Consider the following 20,677-nt stretch of genomic DNA (forward strand, 5'->3'; position numbering starts at 1 on the left):
TAATTGAAAATAAAGAATACACTAGAAGGCCCTGGCCGGTTTGGCTCAGTGGTTGGAGCGTCCGCCTGCGGTCCGGAGAGACCTGGGTTCGGTTCCCGCTAGGGGCATGTACCTCGGTTGCAGTTTGTCCCCGGCCCCTGGTTGGTCGTGCGGGTGGCAGCCTCTCGATGTGTCCCTTTCACGTCGATGTTTCCTTCTCTCTCTCTCTTCCTCTCTCTCCCTCCCACTCTATCTGTACAAAAAATGGAAAAATGTCCTCGGGTGAGGATAAAAAAAAAAAAAGAATACACTAGAAGGAATCAACAGCAGATTAGAGGAAGCAGAGGACTAAATCAGTGATTTGGCAGATAAGTAGCAGAAAATATTCAATCACAGAAGAAAAAAAAATTTTTTTTTAAATGAGGATAGCCCTGGCTGGTTTGGCTCAGCATTAAAGGACTGAAAGATCATGGTGTTGATTCCTAGTCAGGGGCATGTGCCTGGCTTGCAGGTTTGATCCCTGGCCCCGTTCAGGGTTGTGCGAGAGGCAACCAATCAATGTGTCTCTCTCACATCAATGTTTCTCTCCCTCCCTCCCTTCCACTCTACTTAAAAATCAATGAAAAAATATCCTCAGGTTAGGAATAAAAATAAATAAACAAATAAACAAAATTAATGAGGATAGTTTAAGAACCTCTAAGACAATACCAGACATAACAATTTTGGTATGCATCATAGGGGTCCCAGAAAGAGAGAAGAAAGAACAAGGGATTGAAAACCTATTTGATAAAATAATGACTGAAAACTTTCCTAACCTCATGAAGGAAATAGACATACAAGCCCAAGAAGCACAAAGAGTTCAAACAAGGTAAATCCAAGGAGGCCCACCCAAAGACACATCATAATTAAAATGTCAAAGGTTAAAGACAAAGACGGAATCTTAAAAGCCATAGAGAAAGATAGTTACCTATAAGGGGTTATCAGCTGATTCCTCAAGAGAAACTTTGCAGGCTAGAAGGGAATGGCCTGAAATAGTCAAAGTGATGAAAAGCAAGGACCCACAGAGCTGGTGTGGCTCAGTGGATCGAGCATCATTCCATGGACTGAGAGGTCCCGGTTCTACTCCTGATCAGGGCACATGCCCTGGTTGCTGGCTTGATCCCCAGTAGGGGGCATGCAGGAGACAGCCAATCAATGTTTCTTTCTTACATTGATGTTTATGTTGCTCTCTCCCTTCCCCTGTCTCTAAAAAAAAAGCAAGGACCTACAACCAAGATTGGTTTACTGAGCAAGGCTATCATTTAAAATTAAGAGAGCCCTGCCTGGCTGGTGTGGCTCAGTGGTTGAGCATCAACCCATGCACCAAGAGGTTGCTGGTTTGATTCCAGGTCAGGGTACATGCCCAGGTGGTGGGCCTAATCCCCAGTGGGGGGCATTCAGGAGGCAACCAATCAATGTTCTCTCTCATCAATGTTCCCATCTCTTCCTCTCCCTTCCTCTCTCTCTCTAATAGCAATAAAGAAAACAATTATTTTTTTATTATTATTTTTAGAAAGAAAATATTTTTTTTTGCCCTGGCTAGTTTGGCTCAGCGCTTGGAGCCTAGGCCTGCCGACCAGAGGGTACTGGGTTTGGTTCTGGCTAGGGGCACGTACCAAAAAAAAAAAAGAAGAAGAAAAACAATTTTTTTAAAATTAAGAGAGCCCTGGCCTGGTGGCTCAGTTGGTTAGAGCATCATCTCATAAACTGAAAGGTTGCAGACACATACCTAGATTGCGGGTTCTACCCCCGGCTGGGGTGCATATAGAAGGCAAGCAATGGGTATTTCTCTCTCACATCAATATTTATCTCTCTCTAAAATCAATAAAAACAAAAAAAAGAAATAAAATAAAATTAATAAAAACATATCCTTGGATGAAAATTAAAAAAAAAAAATAATAATAAAATTAAAGGAGACAGAAGGAGTTTCCCAGACAAGAAAAAGCTAAAGGAATTGATCACCACTAAACCAACATTAGAAGAAATGTTAAAGAGACTTCTTTAAGAAGAAGAGGTGGGGAAAGAACATAAATATGAATAATAATATGCCAATAACTATGTATCTATCAATTCACTTTAAATATAAATGGATTAAACACTACAATTGAACGATATAGAGTAGCTGAATGGATAAGAAAAGAAGACCATGCAAATGCTATTCACAAGAGACCAACTTCAGATCAAAAGACACACACAGACTGGAAGTAAAGGGATGGAAAAGATTATTTAATGCAAATGGAAACCAAAAAATGGCTGAGGTAGCAATACTTATATCAGGCAAAATAGAGTTTGAAACAAAGGCTATAATAAAAGGCAAAGAAAAATGTTACATAATGATAAAAGGATCAATCCAAGAAGAGGATATAACCCTTGTAAACATCTATGCACCTGACATAGAAGCACCTAAATATATAAAGCAAATATTGATGGATATAAAGGTAGAGATTGACAGTAATTCAGTCATAGTGGGGGACTTTAACACCCCATTGACATCAATGGATAGATCTTCCAGACAGAATATCAACAAGGAAACAGTGACCTTAATGACACATTAGACCAGATGAATTTAATTTATATTTCTAGAACCTTTCATTCTTAGCAGCAGAATATACATTCTTTTCTTTCTTTCTTTTTTTATTAAATCCTAATATGAGGATATTTTTCAATTTATCTTGAGATAGAGTGGGAAAGGAGAGAGAGAGAGAGAGAGAGAACAAGAGAAAGAAATATCGATGTGAGAGAGACCAGTGGACACAGAAAACAATACTATGAAGGGGATAGGGGAGATGGGAACAGGGAGAAGGGTGTCAATGGGGGAAAAAAAGAGAAACATCTGTAACAAAAATAAATTAATTAATTAAAAAACAAAAAAACTGTATTTCACCAAGCCCCTCAAAAAAAAAAAAAAGAATAAAATACCTAGGAATAAATTTAACCAAGTAGGTAAAAGATCTGTACTCTAAAAATTATAAGACATTGAAGAAAGAACTTGAAGAAGATAAAAATAAATGGAAGCATATATTGTACTCATGAATAGGAAGATTTTTTTTTTTTTTATCCTCACCCGAGGATATTTTCCACTTTTTGTACAGATAGAGTGGGAGGGAGAGAGAGGAAGGAGAGAGAGAGAAACATCGACGTGAAGGGACGCATCGAGTGGCTGCCACCTGCACGACCAACCAGGGCCGGGGACAAACTGCAACCGAAGTACGCACCCTCAGCGGGAACCGAACCCGGGTCTCTCCGGACCGCAGGCCGACGCTCTAACCGCTGAGCCAAACCGGCCAGGGCATGAATAGGAAGATTTAGCATTGTTAAAATGTCCATACGACTCAAAGTAATCTGTAGATTCAACGTGATCCTTATCAAAATACCAATGGCATTTTTCACAGAACTAGAACAAATAATCCTAAAATTTATATGAAATCACAAAAGATCTTGAATAGCCACAGCAATCTTGATAAAAAAAGAACAAAGTTGCCCTGGCTGGTTTGGCTCAGTGGTTAGAGCGTTGGCCCATAGACCAGAGAGTCCTGGGTTCGGTTCCTGCTAAGGACATACCTTGGTTGCAGTTTGTCCCCGGCCCCGGCTGGGGTCAAGTGGGTGGCAACCACTCAATGTGTCTCTCTCATGTCGATGTTTCTCTCTTTTTCTTCCTTCCTTTCTCCCTCCCACTCTATCTGAAGATGAATGCAAAAATGTTCTCGGGTGAGGATAAAAAAAAAAAAAAAAAGAACACACTTGAGGGGATTATGCTACCTAATATCAAGCTATACTAGAAGGCTATAGTAATGAAAATGGCATGGTACTGGCATAAAAATAGAGACATAGATCAATGGAACAGAACAGAGAGCCTAGAAATAAATCCACACCAATATGGTCAATTAATTTATGACAAAGGTGGCAAGAATACACATTGGGATAAAGACAGTCATCTTAATAAATGCTGTTGGGAAAATTGAACAGTACACGCAAAAATAAAAATTAGACCACCTTCTTACACTATATACAGGAATAAACCCAAATGTATTGAAGACTTAAATATAAGACCCCAAACCATAAAATTCCTAGAAGAAAACATAGTAAAATCTCTGACATTGCTTCTAGTAATATCTTTTCTGATATATCTTCTTGAGCAAGGGAAACAAAAATAAAAATAATCGGCCCTGGACGGTTTGACTCAGAGGTTAGAGCGTCGGCCTGCGGTCCAGAGAGACCCAGGTTCGGTTCCCGCTAAGGGCGTGTACCTCCGTTGCAGTTTGTCCCTGGCCCTGGTTGGGTTGTGCAGGTGGCACCCACTCGATGTTTCTCTTTCCACCCCCCCACCCCTCTCCCACTCTACCTGAACAAAAAATGGAAAAATATCCTCGGGTGAGGATAAAAAAAAGTAAAAATAAACAAATGGGACTACATTAAAAAGTTTTTATACAGCACAGGAAACCATCCACAAAATTAAAAGACAACCTACTGAATAGAGAGAGATATTCATCAATGATACATCCAATAAGGGGTTAATATCCAAAATTTATAAAGAACTCAATACAACTCAACATTGAAACAAAACAAAACAAACAATTTGATTATAAAATGGGCAGAGGACCTGAATAGACATTTCTCCAAAGAAGACATACAGATTGCCAATATACGTATGTAAAGATGCTCAGTACCACTAATCATCTGAGAAATGTAAATTAAAACCACAGTGAGATATTACTTTATACCTATGTAAATGGCTATCACCAAACAATCAACAAACAAGTGCTGGCAAGGATGTGAAGAAAAGGGAGTTCTTTTGCATTGTTGGTGAGACTGCCAATTTGTGCAGCCACTATAGAAAACAGTTTGGAGGTTCCTCAAAAAATTAAAATTGAACTACCTGATGACCTAGCAATTTGATTCCTGGGTACATATATAAAAAAAATCCAAAACACTAATTCCAAAAGATATATGCACCCCTGTGTTTACCACAACATTATTTACAATAGCCAAGATAAGGAAACAAGCCAAATCTTATCAATACATGATTAGATAAAGAAGATAAAGTCTCCAAGTCAGTGGTACTTTTTTTTTTAATCCTCACTCGAGGACATTTTTGCATTTATCTTCAGATAGAGTGGGAGGGAGAGAGGAAGGAAGAGAGAGAGAAAAAAACATCCATGTGAGAGAGACACATCGAGTGGTTACCACTCGACCCCAACTGGGGCTGGGGACAAACTGCAACCAAGGTACGTGTCCTTAGCGGGAATTGAACCCCGGACTCTGTAGTCCACAGGCCCGCGCTCCAACCGCTGAGCCAAACCGGCCAGGGCTTATTTAGCACTCTTTCTTCCCATGATGGCTGCAGCCCCACTTCCAGCTCTGTGAAAAAAAAAACCCCATTCATTCCCACCCATGTAAAGGACAAACACATGATCTTACCCCCTGGATTTTAAGGGAATGGCAAGAACTAGCTGCTAATAGATAATCACTGCATTGTATAGATAACCATTGCCTTGTGTACACCAAAACTGATTGATCCCTCAGGCATAACAGCTAACTGCAAATATCTGCTTCTGTATGTGCTTGCTTGCATACCCTTAGCCCAAATTCCTTAACAGGGGCTAAGACAACTATATAAGCAACCCTCCCCCTGAGCTCGGGGCTGCTCTCTCCTCTGCATAGGTTGGGACAGTCGCCGCGCGGCTAATAAAGCTCTCTTAATTTGAACCCAGTTCGGAGTCTGAGTCTGGTCTGTGTCGTTGGTGTAAAACACCCACAGCTGGGTATCTGATACAGGGCACAACCTGCAAACTATGTGGCTGATTCCCTTTACACTAGATATATTGGATTCACTTCATTTGTTCAGCACTCACCACGCACCAGGCATTATGATCACCAAGACACAGTCAAAATGCAACAATGAACAAGATACACTTTTTGCCCTTAACATTGGCATTTAATAATATGAGATAGCAGATAATGAGCAAGCTATTTGTTGATGTAGCAAAACAATGATTTGCATAATGTGATAGTTCACATAATGTGATCACATAGTACAATTCTTGTGATGTGGTCATGGTTAGAAAAAGATTTTGTGAAAGAGGTGGATGACATAGTGAAAGTAGTGAAAGTAGCTAGCATTTATTGAGCACACTGCCAGGCACTGTGCTAAATATTTTACATACACATCTCATATAAAGCTCATGGTGTAGCCCTGGCCAGTTTGGCTCAGCAGTTGGAGCATCAGCCTGCAGACCAGAGAGTCCCAGGTTTGGCTTCCGCCAGGAGCACGTACCAAAAGTAAAAAATAAATAAAATAAAGCTCATGGTGTAGGTGACTAAAGCTTAGAGAAGTCAAGTAAGTCTAACAAGGTCTACATTTATTAAGTGCTAAATACTGGCATGGAACTGTGACTTGATAATAGGAGTTTCAAGGATGGTGGGAGAACTCCAGTTAGGAAGGAGAATCAAGTTAAGGAAGGATGGGAAACTGGCTAGGCTCTGGTTGTGGGATACCTCAAATGCTGTGTTGAGTTTACACCTTCTAATGAGGATCCAGTGACATTGAATAGGAAGAAGGACATGATGAAAACTGTTTTAAGGAAGAGCATCTTGACAGCATGAGAAGGCGTTAGATAGAAGATGAGAGGCAAGACCTCTGATCTCTGAAGAGTAGTCCCAGAGGAAGTCCATGGAGCTATGGGAGGGAAGAAGCTAAAAATAGCTTAGAAGAAAAGTAGAAGAGGTCAGGAAGTCTGAGTGGGGTTCAGAAAGGTGAGGAGAGAGGAAGGAGGCAAAGGTGATTCTAGTATCTCCAGCATGTAACTGGGCAATAATTACCTCTGGTGGCAGCAGGCATTTCAGGATACAGAGTTCATTGGATACACAGATGAGATAGGAAGACTTTTCAGAGCCAGAGGAATGAGAAGGGAGGACCCACAGGGGGAGGAACCACCAGCAGAAGGACTGGAGAGGAACCCACCTCTGAGAGGTTATGGCCAGAGACCCAAAGCACATTAGGGTCTGCAGAAGTGGCAGGTGACTAGAGATGACACAGGGCCCAAGTCTGGCCCTAGCAGGAATTTCACTGGAGCTTCCAAAACAGTTGCAATGATGCCTAACCTGCCTCACCCTCCTTTGGCCTGCTGGGTCAACTCCTCTACCAGTCTGAGGGCTCTTCCCTACCCCAACCCTCTGCAGTGCTGGCCTTTCTCCTCTTTCTCCAACAAGGCTTCCAAATCTTTCCTCTCAGCTGCATTGTGGATGAGTGTGCACCCACCCAGCAGAGAAATTCAGGGTAGAGGGTGGTGAGAAGCCAGTGGATAACAGTTTTCCTCAACTTTAACACAAAGTGCAGCTGTCCCATGAGCTTGTGTGCATCTTATTCACTTCCCAAAGTAACACTGTGTGTATTCACTTGGTGAAAATTCAAGCTGTGTCTTATGGTTTGTGCACTTGTCTGTGTTGTATTTCAATAAAAAAGTTAAAAAAAAAACACACACAAAAAAACAACACCCACATCTCTGAAGTAGGTAGACTCATGATACTAGGGGAAACTGAAGCTTGAAAAGGTTAAATGAGTGGGCAAAGGTCAAGGTTCGTAGCTGAAATTCAAAGCTAGGTCTGCAGGACTCAGAGATGGGTGCCCTTTCCCCTCTGACCATTCAGTGGACCCTTCTCCCTGCTGCTCCCCTTAGGTGCTAAGATGGCCATGGACCACTTTGGGTCTTCAAACATAGGTTTTGTGTCAGGCCTCCCCTTGAAATATGTGCCTTCTAACTCTGTCCTATTTCTGTTCCCAGTAAATTCCATCGTCACAGCACCAGGGCAGCTCTGGGGCACATTTCTCAGTCAGGACCTAGGACTTGGAGACAGGAACTGGAAGGGACAGGCCTCCAGCTTCTGGGGCCTGAGATCGAGCTCATCCTGTTTTGAGTCCTGATTCCTACTAGGGGCTCCAGCATTGCTCAGGATCTTGGTCTGCCACCATCAGCCAAGCTCAGCCCAAAGGCCAAATTGACAGTTGAGTTTGGGGGATTTAGTTCCAATATGAGATTTAGTTAGAATCCATATGGCAGAAGCTGCTGGGAAATAATTGATTGATGTGCAAAAGGCCCTTCTGTGTGTCTCACCTGGTATCTCAGTCTAGCAGGCTGTACCCATTGCCTGGATATTGTGGTCTGGGGTCTGCACAGATTGGTGGGAGTTGTGTGACATGGACCAGGCACCTGGACTCTCTACTTTTCTCCATATGAGGCTCCAGCCTCTTAGACCAAGTCCCACCCAAGACAATACTTGATAAGAGAAGGCTGGAAAGCCAGGTGACAGGAGGAAAATGGGGACCAGAGGACCTTTGCCTCAGTGAGGCTAGGATCTGAGCATGACAGCAGAGGTGACCTGGGGAGGCTCAGGAAAGAGTGGGAGTGATGGCAGGGACTTCTGAACCCTAGAACTTTCTTCCAGTCTGGGCTGGCTTCCTGGAGAGGACAGCACACTCAGGAGGTGGATGGTGATAGGGAAAGGCTGCCTGTGGCCTGTTGCAGTGGACAGGAAGGATGCCAAGCTGGCATGATGAACAGGGAAGTAGCACTCATTTCACCCAATAGACCCTGGAGGGATATTAATGGAAGGGCACACCTGTCATTGTCCAGGGTCTGCAAATCTTTCCATAACCCTGAGCAGTAACAACACATTCTATTTGTTGCTTTCTGTCCCCAACAATCACATATGGATGCCAAGTCATTTCCCAGAGACAAAAAACTGATCTTGATTTTCCTGTATCTTTCTGGTTCATGTTGTGGTCTCTTCCCCAACCCATGTTTCCACATGGGGGATAATGTCCCTTCCCAATTCTTCCTCTAAGATCAGACCTGGCACCTTTCCTGAGAACTTTGCCCTACTAGTTTCACAGGTACTGAGAGCATTTTGTCCTTTAGATCATATCTCTGGCTCTTGGACCAACTTCATTTCATATATATATATATCTGAGGCAAAGGACTCACTAAGCCACACCAACTGGGCATCAACCTCACTTCTTTTCTTTTCTTTTCTTTTCTTTTCTTTTCTTTTCTTTTCTTTTCTTTTCTTTTCTTTTCTTTTCTTTTCTTTTTATTGATTTGAGAGAGAAAGGAAGGGAGAGGGAGAGAGAGATAGAAACATTGATGAGAGAGAACATCGATTGGCCACCTCCTGCATGCCCCCCACTGGGGATCGAGCCCACAACCTGGGCATGCGTTCTGACTGGGAATTGAACCGGCGACCTCTTGGTACATGGGTTGATGCTCAACCACTGAGCCACACCAGCTGGACTCAACCTCATTTTTTTTTTTTTTTTTGTGGTACATGCCTCTAGTGGGAACTGAACCTGGGACTCTCTGGTCCACAGGCTGATGCTCAACCGCTGAGCCAAACTGGCCAGGGCTCAACCTCATTTCTTTTTCTTTTTTTTTATCCTCACCTGAGGATATTTTTCCATTTTTTGTACAGATAGAGTGGGAGGGAGAGAGAGGAAGAGAGAGAGAGAAACATCGACGTGAAGGGACACATCGAGTGGCTGCCACCCGCACGACCAACCAGGGCCGGGGACAAACTGCAACCGAAGCACGTGCCCTTAGCGGGAACCGAACCCGGGTCTCTCCGGACCACAGGCCGACGCTCTAACCGCTGAGCCAAACTGGCCAGGGCTCAACCTCATTTCTTAATTGGGCTTCGTGGCTGCTCCAATTCCTTTCCAGCCTCAGGCCAATTTGTTCACCCCACCATGATTTCATTGGTCTTGAATTTCAGACATTGGCCTTATGGGGAATGAAGTCCCCTCTTCCCTGCTCCCAAGTCCCACACAAAGGTCCCATTCCTTACCTACCACTCAGCCCAAGCCCACCACCCTGGAGAGAGGCACCCACTACTCACAGGGAAGCAGAAGAGGAGGGGGTTTCTTGGTAGAAGGCCCAGAGTGATCTAATCTCCACACCCCCAGCTCTCAGTGGCCAATTGGTGTGTTTGCCCCTCAGGGGAAGAACCCAGAGAAAAACACACAGGATGCTACCACTGAAGTTTGGGCTGAGGCATGAAGATACAATAGGCCTTCCATTCCAAAAGGGGCCAGACCAGACCACATGCCACATTTTTTCAAACAAATGATTGAGAAGTGACTCTTGAGCCCCTTACCCATGACAAGAATCAATTTGGAGATGAAGAGGGTGGAGTTGGGGAGGTCTTTTATGTTTTTCTTTATTTGTTTTGATTGTTTTTCTTTTTTTATTTTGTTGATGCTGTTACAGATGTCCTCATTTTCTCCCTTTTGCCCCTCTTCACCCAGCCCCCACCCCCCTCATTCCACACTGTTGTCTTTGTCTATGTGTTATGCATATTTATTCTTTGGATAATCCCTTTACCTTCTTTCACCCAGTCCTACCTCTCCTCTCCCCTCTGGGGGAGGATTTTTAGATTGCTTTGAGCCCTGCCCCTAGATGGTGAGGATTACTTCAAAATCAGTGACAAAAGGTTTCAACACACAAATTGCTTGGGATGTCCCAGCGTTTGGGGAATGTGCCCACTGGAGAAACCCAGTGGCCAGATTGTCACTGACTGAACCTTCCATTCAGGATAGAAGGACAAACAAGTGCCTGCATTGAGGCTGTATTGCACTCCAAGGGTATAGGGGCCAAATATGCTCAAGACTCGAGATGTTTTTTTTCATACCCCCCCCCCCCCAAACTAGAAGAGTGAAGGAACTCCTACAGAGAACACTATGTTGAGTGCATGGGCAGAAAATCAGAGATAGATGATAAGGTAGAGAAAGTACAGAAGCTGCCAGAAGGGTCTTAAAAGGAAAACTCTGAAGAATCCATGAGAATACCCAGGAGGGAAAGACTTTGGAGATCTGAGGCCCAGGGAACACATTGTTATCTTACAATAGTGCAGTCAAGAACTTTTGGGCCCCCTTTTCCCTCTTCTGCCCCATACTTCAACCCCATGAAGATCAGGAACAGTAGCTTGAAAGGGAGGGGAAAGAAAGAGGTCACCCCTATTCCTCTCTACTCCACCTTCCCCAACTATCACTTCTGGGTAAGCAGGCAGCCCACTTGCAACCAGCCATTGCTGGAGAGGAGTAAATTCCTACCCCTAGATGAAGATACAAGTGTTGATTATGAACTTAATATTTCTATGAACCAACTTAAAGTGAATATAGAACTTATCACCTGAGAATGACCCAGGTAAGTATTGGGAGTGCTCAGATTTTCATCCAGGGACAAGAGAAAATCTCTCCACTGAATACATTTTATGGGGAAGTAGGAGACAAATATAGTTGCATTCCAATTACATTCCAGCAAGTTATTCTTGTTTAAATCCTAGATACAGACACAAAGCCAGTCAACAATTAGGACTGACAAAAGTCAGAGGATGCTATGACTACATAAGGACCCTTAAGCTTTTTAACCTGACCCTCTCATTTGACTGATGCCATGCCCATAATAATGATAATGATGATGATGATGATAGCAAACTCTCATTGGCTCATGTTTTGCCAATCTCTGTTTTAAGCCCCTAAATCTAAATTCTTTTTTTTTTTTTAATCCTTACCCAAGGACATTTTTCCTTTTTTTTTTTTTTCCAGATAGAGTGGGAGGGAGAAAAAGGAAGAGAGAGAGAGAGAGAGAGAGAGAGAGAGAGAGAGAGAGAGAGAGAGAAACATCGATGTGAAAAGGATACATCGAGTGGCTGCCACCTGCATGACCCAACCAGGGCGGGGGACAAACTGCAACCAAGGTACATGCCCTTAGCGGGAACTGAACCTGGGTCTCTCGGGACCGCAGGCCAATGCTCTAACCACTGAGCCAAACCAGCCAGGGCTAAATCTAAATTCTTTAATCTTCACAATAGTCCTATCCTTTTAAGCAAATGAGTAAATGGTGACCTATGCTGGACTTTGCAGTAGGGCTGAATGTTGGTAGAACAAATCCCTGCTTCACCTGATCTCCCAGCCCCAAGGAAACTTCAAGAATGAGGAGGAGATACAGAGAAGCAAGCTATGTACTTAACTGTCTTTTCTACCACTGGGGGATCCTTCCACTCTCCATACTGTCAGGTACCCTTGACCAAGCTCAGCTTTTGCTCAAAGTATCCCACTAGCCATACTACCTTCTCCACTCACCTGAATCCTGCCTACCCTTCAAAGCCTAAACTTCCTGTGCCCCCCACAACTCAGTCCAAATGTCCTACAGCTCTTAGCTAAGCAGATACCTTCATTTACAGAGAAGGGACCCAGAAAAGGTAAGAGACTTATGCAAGGTCATGCAACAGAATTAACTCTCACTGGAAGGAGAATTTAGAGTCCTGATATCCAATCTAAGGCAGCAGCTCTGTAACACGTTAGAATGGGGGCTGATTATGCCTGGGCATGCTAATTCCCAGAGCCAGAGAGTCAGCTCTGCAGACATCCAATTCTACAAAGTAGTGGTGGGAGAGAACTAGCTTTTATTGGAGGACTGGACATGGCTGTAGGTGGGAGTGTGTGTGTCTCAGAGCACTGAATTAGGAGCTCAGGGGCTGGGGGCAGGGCAAGGCCAGGGCTATTTGATGATGAGGTGAGTAGAAGCAGGGACACCATAGCTTTCCTTGTGCTCCTCAAACAGTTGCTCCAGAGCCTTTATGTAGAGCCTATGGTAATGGTCAACTTCCTCCTCAGTGGGATGGAGGCACTGGGGCACCTCGATGGGGCGGCCCACTGCAGGTAGAGAAGAAACAGGTGAGGCAAGAGGCCTTTGCTGCCCACACAGCTGATGGAAGCTCTCTTCCCTGGAGATGAGGACTCACCCACAGTGGTGATGGGCACAGGGAAGGGCAGCAGGCCCCAGGAGTTGGCCCATAAGAGACTGCGGCCCCAGAAGATGCAAGGAGAAAAGCCCATGACATTCTTGAAGATGATCTGGCACCGATGCTGCCAGGAGACTGTGGCAAAAGTCTTACATTTGTAGACATCATTCTCCCCAAAGGAGTACACAGGCACCAGGGAGGCCCTTGGAAGGAGACAATAGAGAAGAGGGGTGGTCAGGTCAGTGGCTCTTGGAATACCCCAAGATGGGAGCCCCAGAGAACAGCATAACCCTCCCTACACCTCCTAATTCCACTTCCTAAGGCCTTTAAAGCAAAAGACAATGGCTATAAAGAAAAATCTGGAAGAAGGGGTTTATATTTCTTGAGAAACGATTGTGTACTGAACCTTCATATATACATTTCCTCATCTAGTCTTGTTTTTTTTTTTTGTGGTACATGACCCTAGCAGGAACCGAACCCAGGACTCTCTGGTCCTCAGGCCAACGCTCAACCGCTGAGCCAAACTGGCCAGGGCCCTCATCTAGTCTTTACAACTACATCATTGTAGGGCAGGTATTAACTTTTCCACAGGTAAAGAAACATGCCTATGGTCTTGCCTTTGAGATAGTGTCAGAGAAGGCTTTGAAACCTGCTATTTGCGTTATGACTCTGACTCTCTTGGAGTGGGAGAAAGCCTGGAAAGTAGACATAGTGCTTGGCGCAGAGTAAACACTCAAGCACTGACATGAGCACCTTCTAGGTTTGGGGCCCAGTGGATTCTAGGAACACACAGAACCACCAATTGGGGACCTGGGTGTGTAGAGATGGAGAGTGTGGACCTGCAGGTGCACTGTAAAATTCTGACCATTAAGAGCAGTCTTGGCCCTGGCCAGTTTGGCTCAGCAGTTAGAGCGTCAGCCCATGGACCAATGAGTTGTGGGTTAGATTCTGGTCAAGGGCATGAACCTTGGTTGTAGTTTATCCTCAGCCCTGGTTGGGTTGTGTGGGAGGCAACCAGTCGATGTATTTCTCTCACATTGATGTTTCTCTCTCTCCTCTCTCTCCCCTTCCTCCCACTCTATCTGATAATAAATAGAAAAATATTCTCAGGTGAGGATTAAAAAAAATTAAGAGCAGCCTTGGACAGGGTACCAGCACCCCACTCACCCATGCCTCAGCGCCAAGCGCACAAAGCCTTTGCGATTCTGGAGAATGAGGTGATGCTCTCCTGGAATCGAAAACAGGGCTTCGTGTGCACCCCCAATTACGATGACCATGGCCTGCCCACGCTGGGGCTGTGACAGAATAAAGTCCAGGCTCTGGCGGTCCACAGAACATAATCCTGCAGGCATGAGAAGGTGGAAAGCAGTCACCACCCCCTCCTTGGTTCCCCAGCCCCTCGTTCTACTCTTTAGTATCTAAAGGGTGGTCCCCATATCCCATTCCTTCCAAATCCCCCTACCCACCATGCCTATATCTCTGTGCCCTACAATATCTGTTCCAGCAAGGACACCACAGGACACTTGCTCCAAAGCTATTCACTGATGCCCACTGTGAGCCTGGCCAGGTCCCTGAGCTAGGTGGGAGGAGGTCACCTTGGCCAGAGAACACCTCCTCCCACTCAGCTGGAGGCTCACCAAAGCCCATGAGGTAGTCTCGATAGACTGGGAGGCGGAAGAGTCCAGCCAGTGTGGCTGTTGTGGGCCGAAGCCCAGGGAACTGCTGGGAGAAGTTGTTGCTCTCTGTGGTGAAATTACAGAAGGCTCCGAAGCTCAGGATCCCATGTGGATGAACGCCGAACACATAGTTCCGGTCAGGGGGCAGGTCTACTGTTTTCACTAGCTTTGGGGTATTGGACAGGATGAGGGGAAGAAAGAACAGAAGTCAGGACACCAACTGAAAAGGGTTGCCCTCCACTCCAACAGACTTCAGAGTTCAAGGTCTTAGTATGGGATCAATGATACAGGGGGCCCACTCTTGAACACCACTCCACCCCCTGCCCCATTGCCTTAGCTTAGGCAGCTGGGGCTCAGCCTCCAGCATGGGGAGAAGTGAATAGATGGGGGAGGTGGAGGAGAGGAAGGAGGCAGAGAGTCTCTCTGGAGAATAACTTGTCACCTTGATAGGAAAATAATCCCTGAAGTGTTTCCAAATGGTCCAGTTCCTCATCCACTCAGACCGCCTTCCACCTAGGGGTAGAAACATGTGAGTGGAAGAAGCCCTGGAGGCACCCAGCTGCCATCTCTCCCTGCATGGGCCCTCTTCCAGCACTTACCTTGGTTGGGTGTGTTCCTATCTAGGAAGAGCCATGCCAAGTAGAGAACAGAGAATAGGCAGAAGGGTGTGAAGAGGAGGAAGAGGACAGGAAGGGGAACAAAAGGGCCTGTATGAAAAATGAGAAAGAAAAATGAATTCGCTTTTGAAATTCAGTCACTTCATCCAGTGGTTGCTCTCCTCCACCCGGATCATATCCTCCAGATATCTCCCAGCCCCACATCAGTCCTCTCCCCCTCTTTTTGCCCTTGAGCATCCAGGTAAGTTGTGCTCCAGCCTCCCCCCTTTCCCCCAGTCCCTTCTCCCCTTGCAGACCCAGGAACCCATGCCTCTCCCACTTCTCTCACCGATGAGAAATAACAGGAGCACGTATTGGTAGGCACTCACTGCTTCCAGCCACTGCTTCTTCAGGGTTTTCATGGTGCAGGGGTGTTGTAGACGAAGAGATCCTTGGATTCTGACCTCTACAGGCTGTTCCCAGACTGAGCTTTGAGTTTCCTGAGTCCTCTGGTCTGAGTTGGCTGCAGAGTGGGTCTGGGAGGAGGTGCGAGGGAGGTGAGGCAACTAATGTGCTAGGTGACTGAGAAGACCCTGGAGAGCCGGAGGACCGGTCCCTAGCAGCTGGCGGAGCCCCGAAACCCGACTGGGACTGTCTAATCTCGACTGCTGCGGAGCAGGCCCCTGAACCGTGCCCGGGATCTATTTGTAGGTCTCCAGGAGCGTCTAGGCCACTACCTCTGCCAGGCCCTGAGGGAGGGACTAGGGGGTGGATCTTTGCTGAGTAGCCGCGCACACACCTCCCCTCGATGTACAAACACACAAACACCGCGGGTTTGTTCCCACCTTTAATTTCAACCCCCCATCCACAGTCACCCAGTGGGCCTAAGTGAGGACCAGGTGCCGATCCGCCGGGACCCCGTAGCGCTCCTTGTGCTCTTCGAACAGCATCGTGAGCCGCTCCAAGTAGAGCGCGTGCAGCGTGTCCACCTGCGCCCGGCTGGGCCGCGGGCTCCGCTGCACCGGGATCGGGGCCCCTACTGTGGGCAGAACCGGAAGCGAGAGAGTGGTGGCTGGGACTCCCTGTCTCCTTCCCTCCCGCCCGCTGTGATCGTCCAGAACAGAGGTCGTGGCCCAGGCGGTTGTCAAAGGCCAGCCTAAGGGGTGAGGCCAGCATGGCCGACACACAGCAGGCAGTCAGGATTTCAGGCCCCGACCACAGACAGTCACCGCCGCCTGGGGAGAATGCAGGGGTCCGAGCTCCCGAGGAGTGGGCGGGCCCTGGCTCACCTACGGTGTAGATGGGCGTGCGGAAGGGCAGGGGGAGGCCTAGGCGGCCGTGGAACAGCGGCAGGGACACACTCAGCAGCCCCTGCAGCGCTTCTTGAGCCCTCCGAACCCATGAGCCGGGTGGGTTCGGGTATTGCTGGAAGACCTCGTTCTCCCCAAAAGAGAAGACAGGCACCAGAGAGGCCCTAGGGGAAGCAGAGACTCGCCTGACCCCAGGCCTGGGGGCGCGCTGAGCTCCGCCTGCACAGGGCTGCCCGGGCGCGGTTTCCTCACCCGTGTTCCAGTGCCAACTTGACAAATCCTTTCTGATTCCGGATCCGCAGGCTCAGCGCTCCGGGCTTTGCCTCCAGCGCTTCCAGGGGCCCTCCCACGGCTAGGACCGCCACCTGGCCACCCCCAGGCCGGGACAACAGGTGGGCGGCGCTGGCCTTGGTAGAAGACACCAAACCTGGGGGAACAGTAAAGGCTGGGGGGAGGGGGGGTGGCGGGCTGCTGCCTGGGTCTTCTAGCGGAGAGGGGAAGGAAGAGGGCGCAGGGAAGGCAGAGCTGGGACCAGGACCCCCCAAAGGGGAGGGACGTAGGTAAGAGGTGACAGCAGGGAGAGGGCTCCTGAGGTCCGGCTCCCCACTCCTCACCACTACACATGATGTAGTCCCGGAAGAGAGGAAGGTGAAACCAACATGGCAGCATGAGCAGGTGTGGGCAGAGGCCAGGGAAGATGCGGGAGAAGCCGGTGGCCTCTGTGCAAAAGTTGCTGAAAGCCCCGATGACCAGGATGCCATGAGGGTGGAAGCCGAAGAGATAGTTCTGGGAGGGATCCAACTGTGCGGTTTTAACCAGCTGCGGGGCAGAGGGTGCACACCCCACCCTGGCAGTGAGTTTGGACTTTTGGGAGTGGCATAGGAAAGGTATTTTCTGTATCCCTGTCCCCAACCCAGCAGGTGGTTCCTGGGGACCCTCACCGAGATGGGGAAGTAGTTCCGGAAATGTCTCCAGATGGCCCAGTTTCGGACCCAGGCAGATCGGCGACCTCCTGTCTGCGGAGTGTCCCTATCTCCATAGAGCCAGACCAAGTAGAGGACAGCTAGTATCCAGGCCTGGCCTAGGAGTGTAAAGATCAGCAAGGCCAGGCACACCTGGGCTGGAGGATGGGGAAGGTGGTCTCAGGATCCAGGCATTTAAGTTCCAGGTCTCCCCCTTTCCCCCCTTCCCTGCCCCACCTAATTCCTTTTCTCCTTCAAGGACCCCAGAGATCCTTGCCCCATCTCCCTCTCTTGTGGTAATGGGGAAGCAGAGCCCCATGTGTGTGCGAAGAAGTTAGGTACAGAGCTTCAGGGACTCACCTAGTCCCAAGAAGGAGAAGACCCATTGTAGGACAGCAAACACTTGGAGACACCTGCGGAAGCGGCTGGAAGAGGCCGGCATTCTGTACAGGGGAGTTGCACAGGGGTCACCATGGACACTTAAGCACATTCCTTTTTAGCTCAATCCATTGGCCCTGACCCCTGGCCCTGGTTCCACCCCTTTTTCGATTCCTTTGCTGGCTCACACACTAGGCTCTGATGAGCCCAGGCAAGGAAGGGTTAACCACTACCTGAGCTCTTGGAAATGAGCAGGGATGGGGGGTGGGGTGAAGAAGGTGTTTGGACTTTGTGCTTGTCAGAACCTCCCACCTCTGTGAAGAGCCTGCTGGCAGAGGTCTGGAAAAGTGGGGGGTTGCCAGAGTTGTGTGTGCCACAAATAGCAGGACTCCCTACGTGAGTGAGAACAACTTGAACCCCCTTAGTCAGCCTAGGACTCTCTTCGGAGCCACTCCAGAGGTAAAGGCCTTGTGGGAAAAGCTAAGGACAGGGAGCCCCTCAAGAGAGGGCCCACTGAGCAGTGGGCACATCCTCCAAGTGGGCTGGGGCCAGTCCTCACTGTCACTGTGGCCTTACCCAACAGTGACCAGAGGCCTGTGGGAGCTGGTACATTATCCAAGTCAGGGAAGGTCACTTATTTTATTTATTTTTCTATTCCAGGTGTGCTAATGCCAACATCACTACTATATCTGAGTCTGGTTATGATGTTTGCTCTGTCTCTTCAAACTGTGCTTTTTGTCTTTTAGTATGCCTTGTCATTTTTTGTTTGTTTGTTTGTTTTTTGTTTGAAAGCCAGGCATGATGTACTGGGTAAAAGGAACTATGGTTAATAGGCCTTCAGCCATGTGGCGATAAGGTGTGGGGAAAGGGAAGCATTCTCTAGTCCTATGACTAAAGTCTCTGTCTTTTAGTGAACATGTATCCCTGGACTGTGAACTCATCCATGCTTCTCAGTCTCTTCCAGGCGAGACAGGATGGCTGGGGGGGCCGAGTTGTACATTTCCCTTTCTTCAGGTTTGTCAAGCTCTCATAAAACTCCAATATGTTAGACTCTGGTGAAATAGTTTCTCTTGAGGTCAGGCCTTGTTAAGTTCAGAATGCATTGGCATAGGGAATGTCACTTCCTTAGGAAAGTCTGGCACACATCCTATCAAGTGCCTCTGTCACATGCTCTCCTAGCATAAACTATTTTCCCTCCATTACAGTCATTTTTTTATTAAGGTCCCTGCTAAAGCAACAAGAGGCAGGTAATTTACTCATCACTGCAACCCTTTTGATGGGTGCCTGGCAGATGGGAGATGCTTTATAAATGCATAGACCCACTATAGGAGACAGCTTCCGTTGCCCAGGACCAACAGCTCAGGCTGGCACACCCTTTCTGCCCCACTCTTGTGCAGGCTTTCTTGTCCAGGGACCTTATCAGGAGGTATTTTCTTCTGTCCCTACTCAGCCCACTTCCATCCACAGGGCATGTGATGAAGGAAGTGGGGACCAGGGTGAGATGAACTTAAAAGTCTGGTCAGAGCCCCAGCCCAGTGGTTAGAGCATCGGCCTATAGACCAAAGAGTCCCGGGTTTGATTCCAGCCAAGGGCACGTACCTTGGTGTGGTTTGTCCCTGGCCCCAGTTGGGGTTGTGAGGGTGGCAACCAGTCGATGTGTCTCTATCACTTCTCTCTCTCTCTCTTTCTCCCACTCTGTCTGAAGATAAAAATATAAAAATATCCTCAGATGAAGATTAAAAAAAAGTCTGGTCAGAGAAATGCTCAGTCCACATGGTAAGGTGACCCATCCATTCAGGTGACTTGCCCCAACCTCCAGGCAGGAAGGCTTCATAGGGAAGTTTTCCTAGGAATCTGAGCAGGAGGCAAGAATAAAGTGTGGACAGCAAGTGAGGTGTAGGAGGCAGGAAATTTCCTGGGACAGGTAAACAGGCCTGTTTTTGTTTTTGTTAATCCTCACGTAAAGATATTTTTTCCATTGATTTATTAGAAAAAGTGGAAGGAGGGAGGAGGAAGAGAAAAACATCCATGTGAGAGAGACACATCAATTGGTTGCCTCACACCCGCCCCAGGGGGGCCAAGGATGGAACCTGCAACCCACGCACATGCCCTTGAGCTGGAATTGATCCATCAACCTTCAGTGTGTGGGCCAACGTTCTAACTACCTAGCACACTGGCCAGGGTCTGTTTGGTTTTTATTCTCACCTGAGGACATTTTTCCATTTTTTGTTCAGATAGAGTGGGAGGGAGAAAGAGGAAGAGAGAAATAAACATCAACGTGAAAGGGACACATCGAGTGGCTGCCACCCACACAACCCAACCAGGTACGCGCCCTGCAGGGGAACTGAACCCGGGTCTCTCGGGACCACAGGCCAATGCTCTAACCTCTGAGCCAAACTGGCCAGGGCCCTGTTTAGTTTTAAAAAGGCTTCTTCTGCAAGGGAACAGTTGGGAGATAAATTCAGGAAGGTAGGCTGGTGCTGGGAAAGACCACATTGAAGGGGCGTGGCTGGCTGTCCTCAAGGGTTCCTGGGTGAAGAGGTCTAGTTGGCCCCCTAGAGGCTGGAAGCAAGACTTGCTCTCAGGAGGTCTCTTTTTCAAGGCTGCTTCATATTCCTCTTCCAGGAAGCTTTCCCTGGAATGACCCAACGGGGCTTTCCCTTTCCTGATAACCCCCAAGTAAAAGCTTAGGTCCCGGCAGTGGCAGTGGGGCCCCTGCCTGCCTTCCCTCATAGGACACACGCCTCCGTGGAGCCCGCCTTCTCTGAGCACTCTCCCTGGAGCCCAGCGCAGGGATATGCCATCCACCCTTCATGCAAAGGAGATGCCATCAAGTGATGAAAGATGCCTTTAGGGAGAAGAGTGCAGAGGCTGGGTGGTGGGTGGCTTTCAACTGAACGTGACAGTGAAGTGCTTTTGGTTTGGCCCGTCTAAGGCACTTC

General features: G+C 47.6%; 2 protein-coding genes across 2 annotated transcripts; both read right to left on the reverse strand.

Annotated features, from left to right (window-relative positions):
• Positions 1-12,569: 12,569 nt before the first annotated feature.
• Positions 12,570-15,519, reverse strand: MOGAT3 (monoacylglycerol O-acyltransferase 3). Its single transcript, XM_036279720.1, has 7 exons — positions 15,435-15,519; positions 15,089-15,196; positions 14,932-15,002; positions 14,451-14,655; positions 13,981-14,155; positions 12,814-13,016; positions 12,570-12,724 (listed from the first exon to the last, which is right to left on the reverse strand). Exons 1-7 carry the CDS (start codon positions 15,505-15,507, stop codon positions 12,570-12,572), a joined length of 990 nt encoding a protein of 329 aa, XP_036135613.1. The 5' UTR covers positions 15,508-15,519.
• Positions 15,520-15,969: 450 nt separating this feature from the next.
• On the reverse strand, positions 15,970-17,799 carry LOC118642106 (2-acylglycerol O-acyltransferase 2-like). Its single transcript, XM_036279721.1, has 6 exons — positions 17,718-17,799; positions 17,337-17,515; positions 17,010-17,214; positions 16,648-16,822; positions 16,375-16,559; positions 15,970-16,124 (listed from the first exon to the last, which is right to left on the reverse strand). The coding sequence occupies exons 1-6, from the start codon at positions 17,797-17,799 to the stop codon at positions 15,970-15,972; spliced, it is 981 nt and encodes a 326-aa protein (XP_036135614.1).
• Positions 17,800-20,677: the final 2,878 nt, after the last annotated feature.

The sequence above is a fragment of the Molossus molossus genome, unplaced genomic scaffold (genome assembly GCF_014108415.1).
Source record: "Molossus molossus isolate mMolMol1 unplaced genomic scaffold, mMolMol1.p scaffold_m16_p_3, whole genome shotgun sequence".
Classification (NCBI taxonomy): domain Eukaryota; kingdom Metazoa; phylum Chordata; class Mammalia; order Chiroptera; family Molossidae; genus Molossus; species Molossus molossus.

What these genes read in the sequence shown, in the direction of transcription:
- MOGAT3 (XM_036279720.1), bottom strand. Translation starts at nt 15,507, where the DNA reads ATGAAAACCCTGAAGAAGCAGTGGCTGGAAGCAGTGAGTGCCTACCAA. An exon ending in TAGGAACACACCCAACCAAG is followed by an intron (nt 15,003 to 15,088) that starts GTAAGTGCTGGA and finishes TTCTACCCCTAG; the next exon opens with GTGGAAGGCGGTCTGAGTGG. An exon ending in TGTGCCCATCACCACTGTGG is followed by an intron (nt 12,725 to 12,813) that starts GTGAGTCCTCAT and finishes CTCTACCTGCAG; the next exon opens with TGGGCCGCCCCATCGAGGTG.
- LOC118642106 (XM_036279721.1), bottom strand. Translation starts at nt 17,799, where the DNA reads ATGCCGGCCTCTTCCAGCCGCTTCCGCAGGTGTCTCCAAGTGTTTGCT. An exon ending in AAGTTGGCACTGGAACACGG is followed by an intron (nt 16,560 to 16,647) that starts GTGAGGAAACCG and finishes TGCTTCCCCTAG; the next exon opens with GGCCTCTCTGGTGCCTGTCT. An exon ending in CACGCCCATCTACACCGTAG is followed by an intron (nt 16,125 to 16,374) that starts GTGAGCCAGGGC and finishes TTCTGCCCACAG; the next exon opens with TAGGGGCCCCGATCCCGGTG.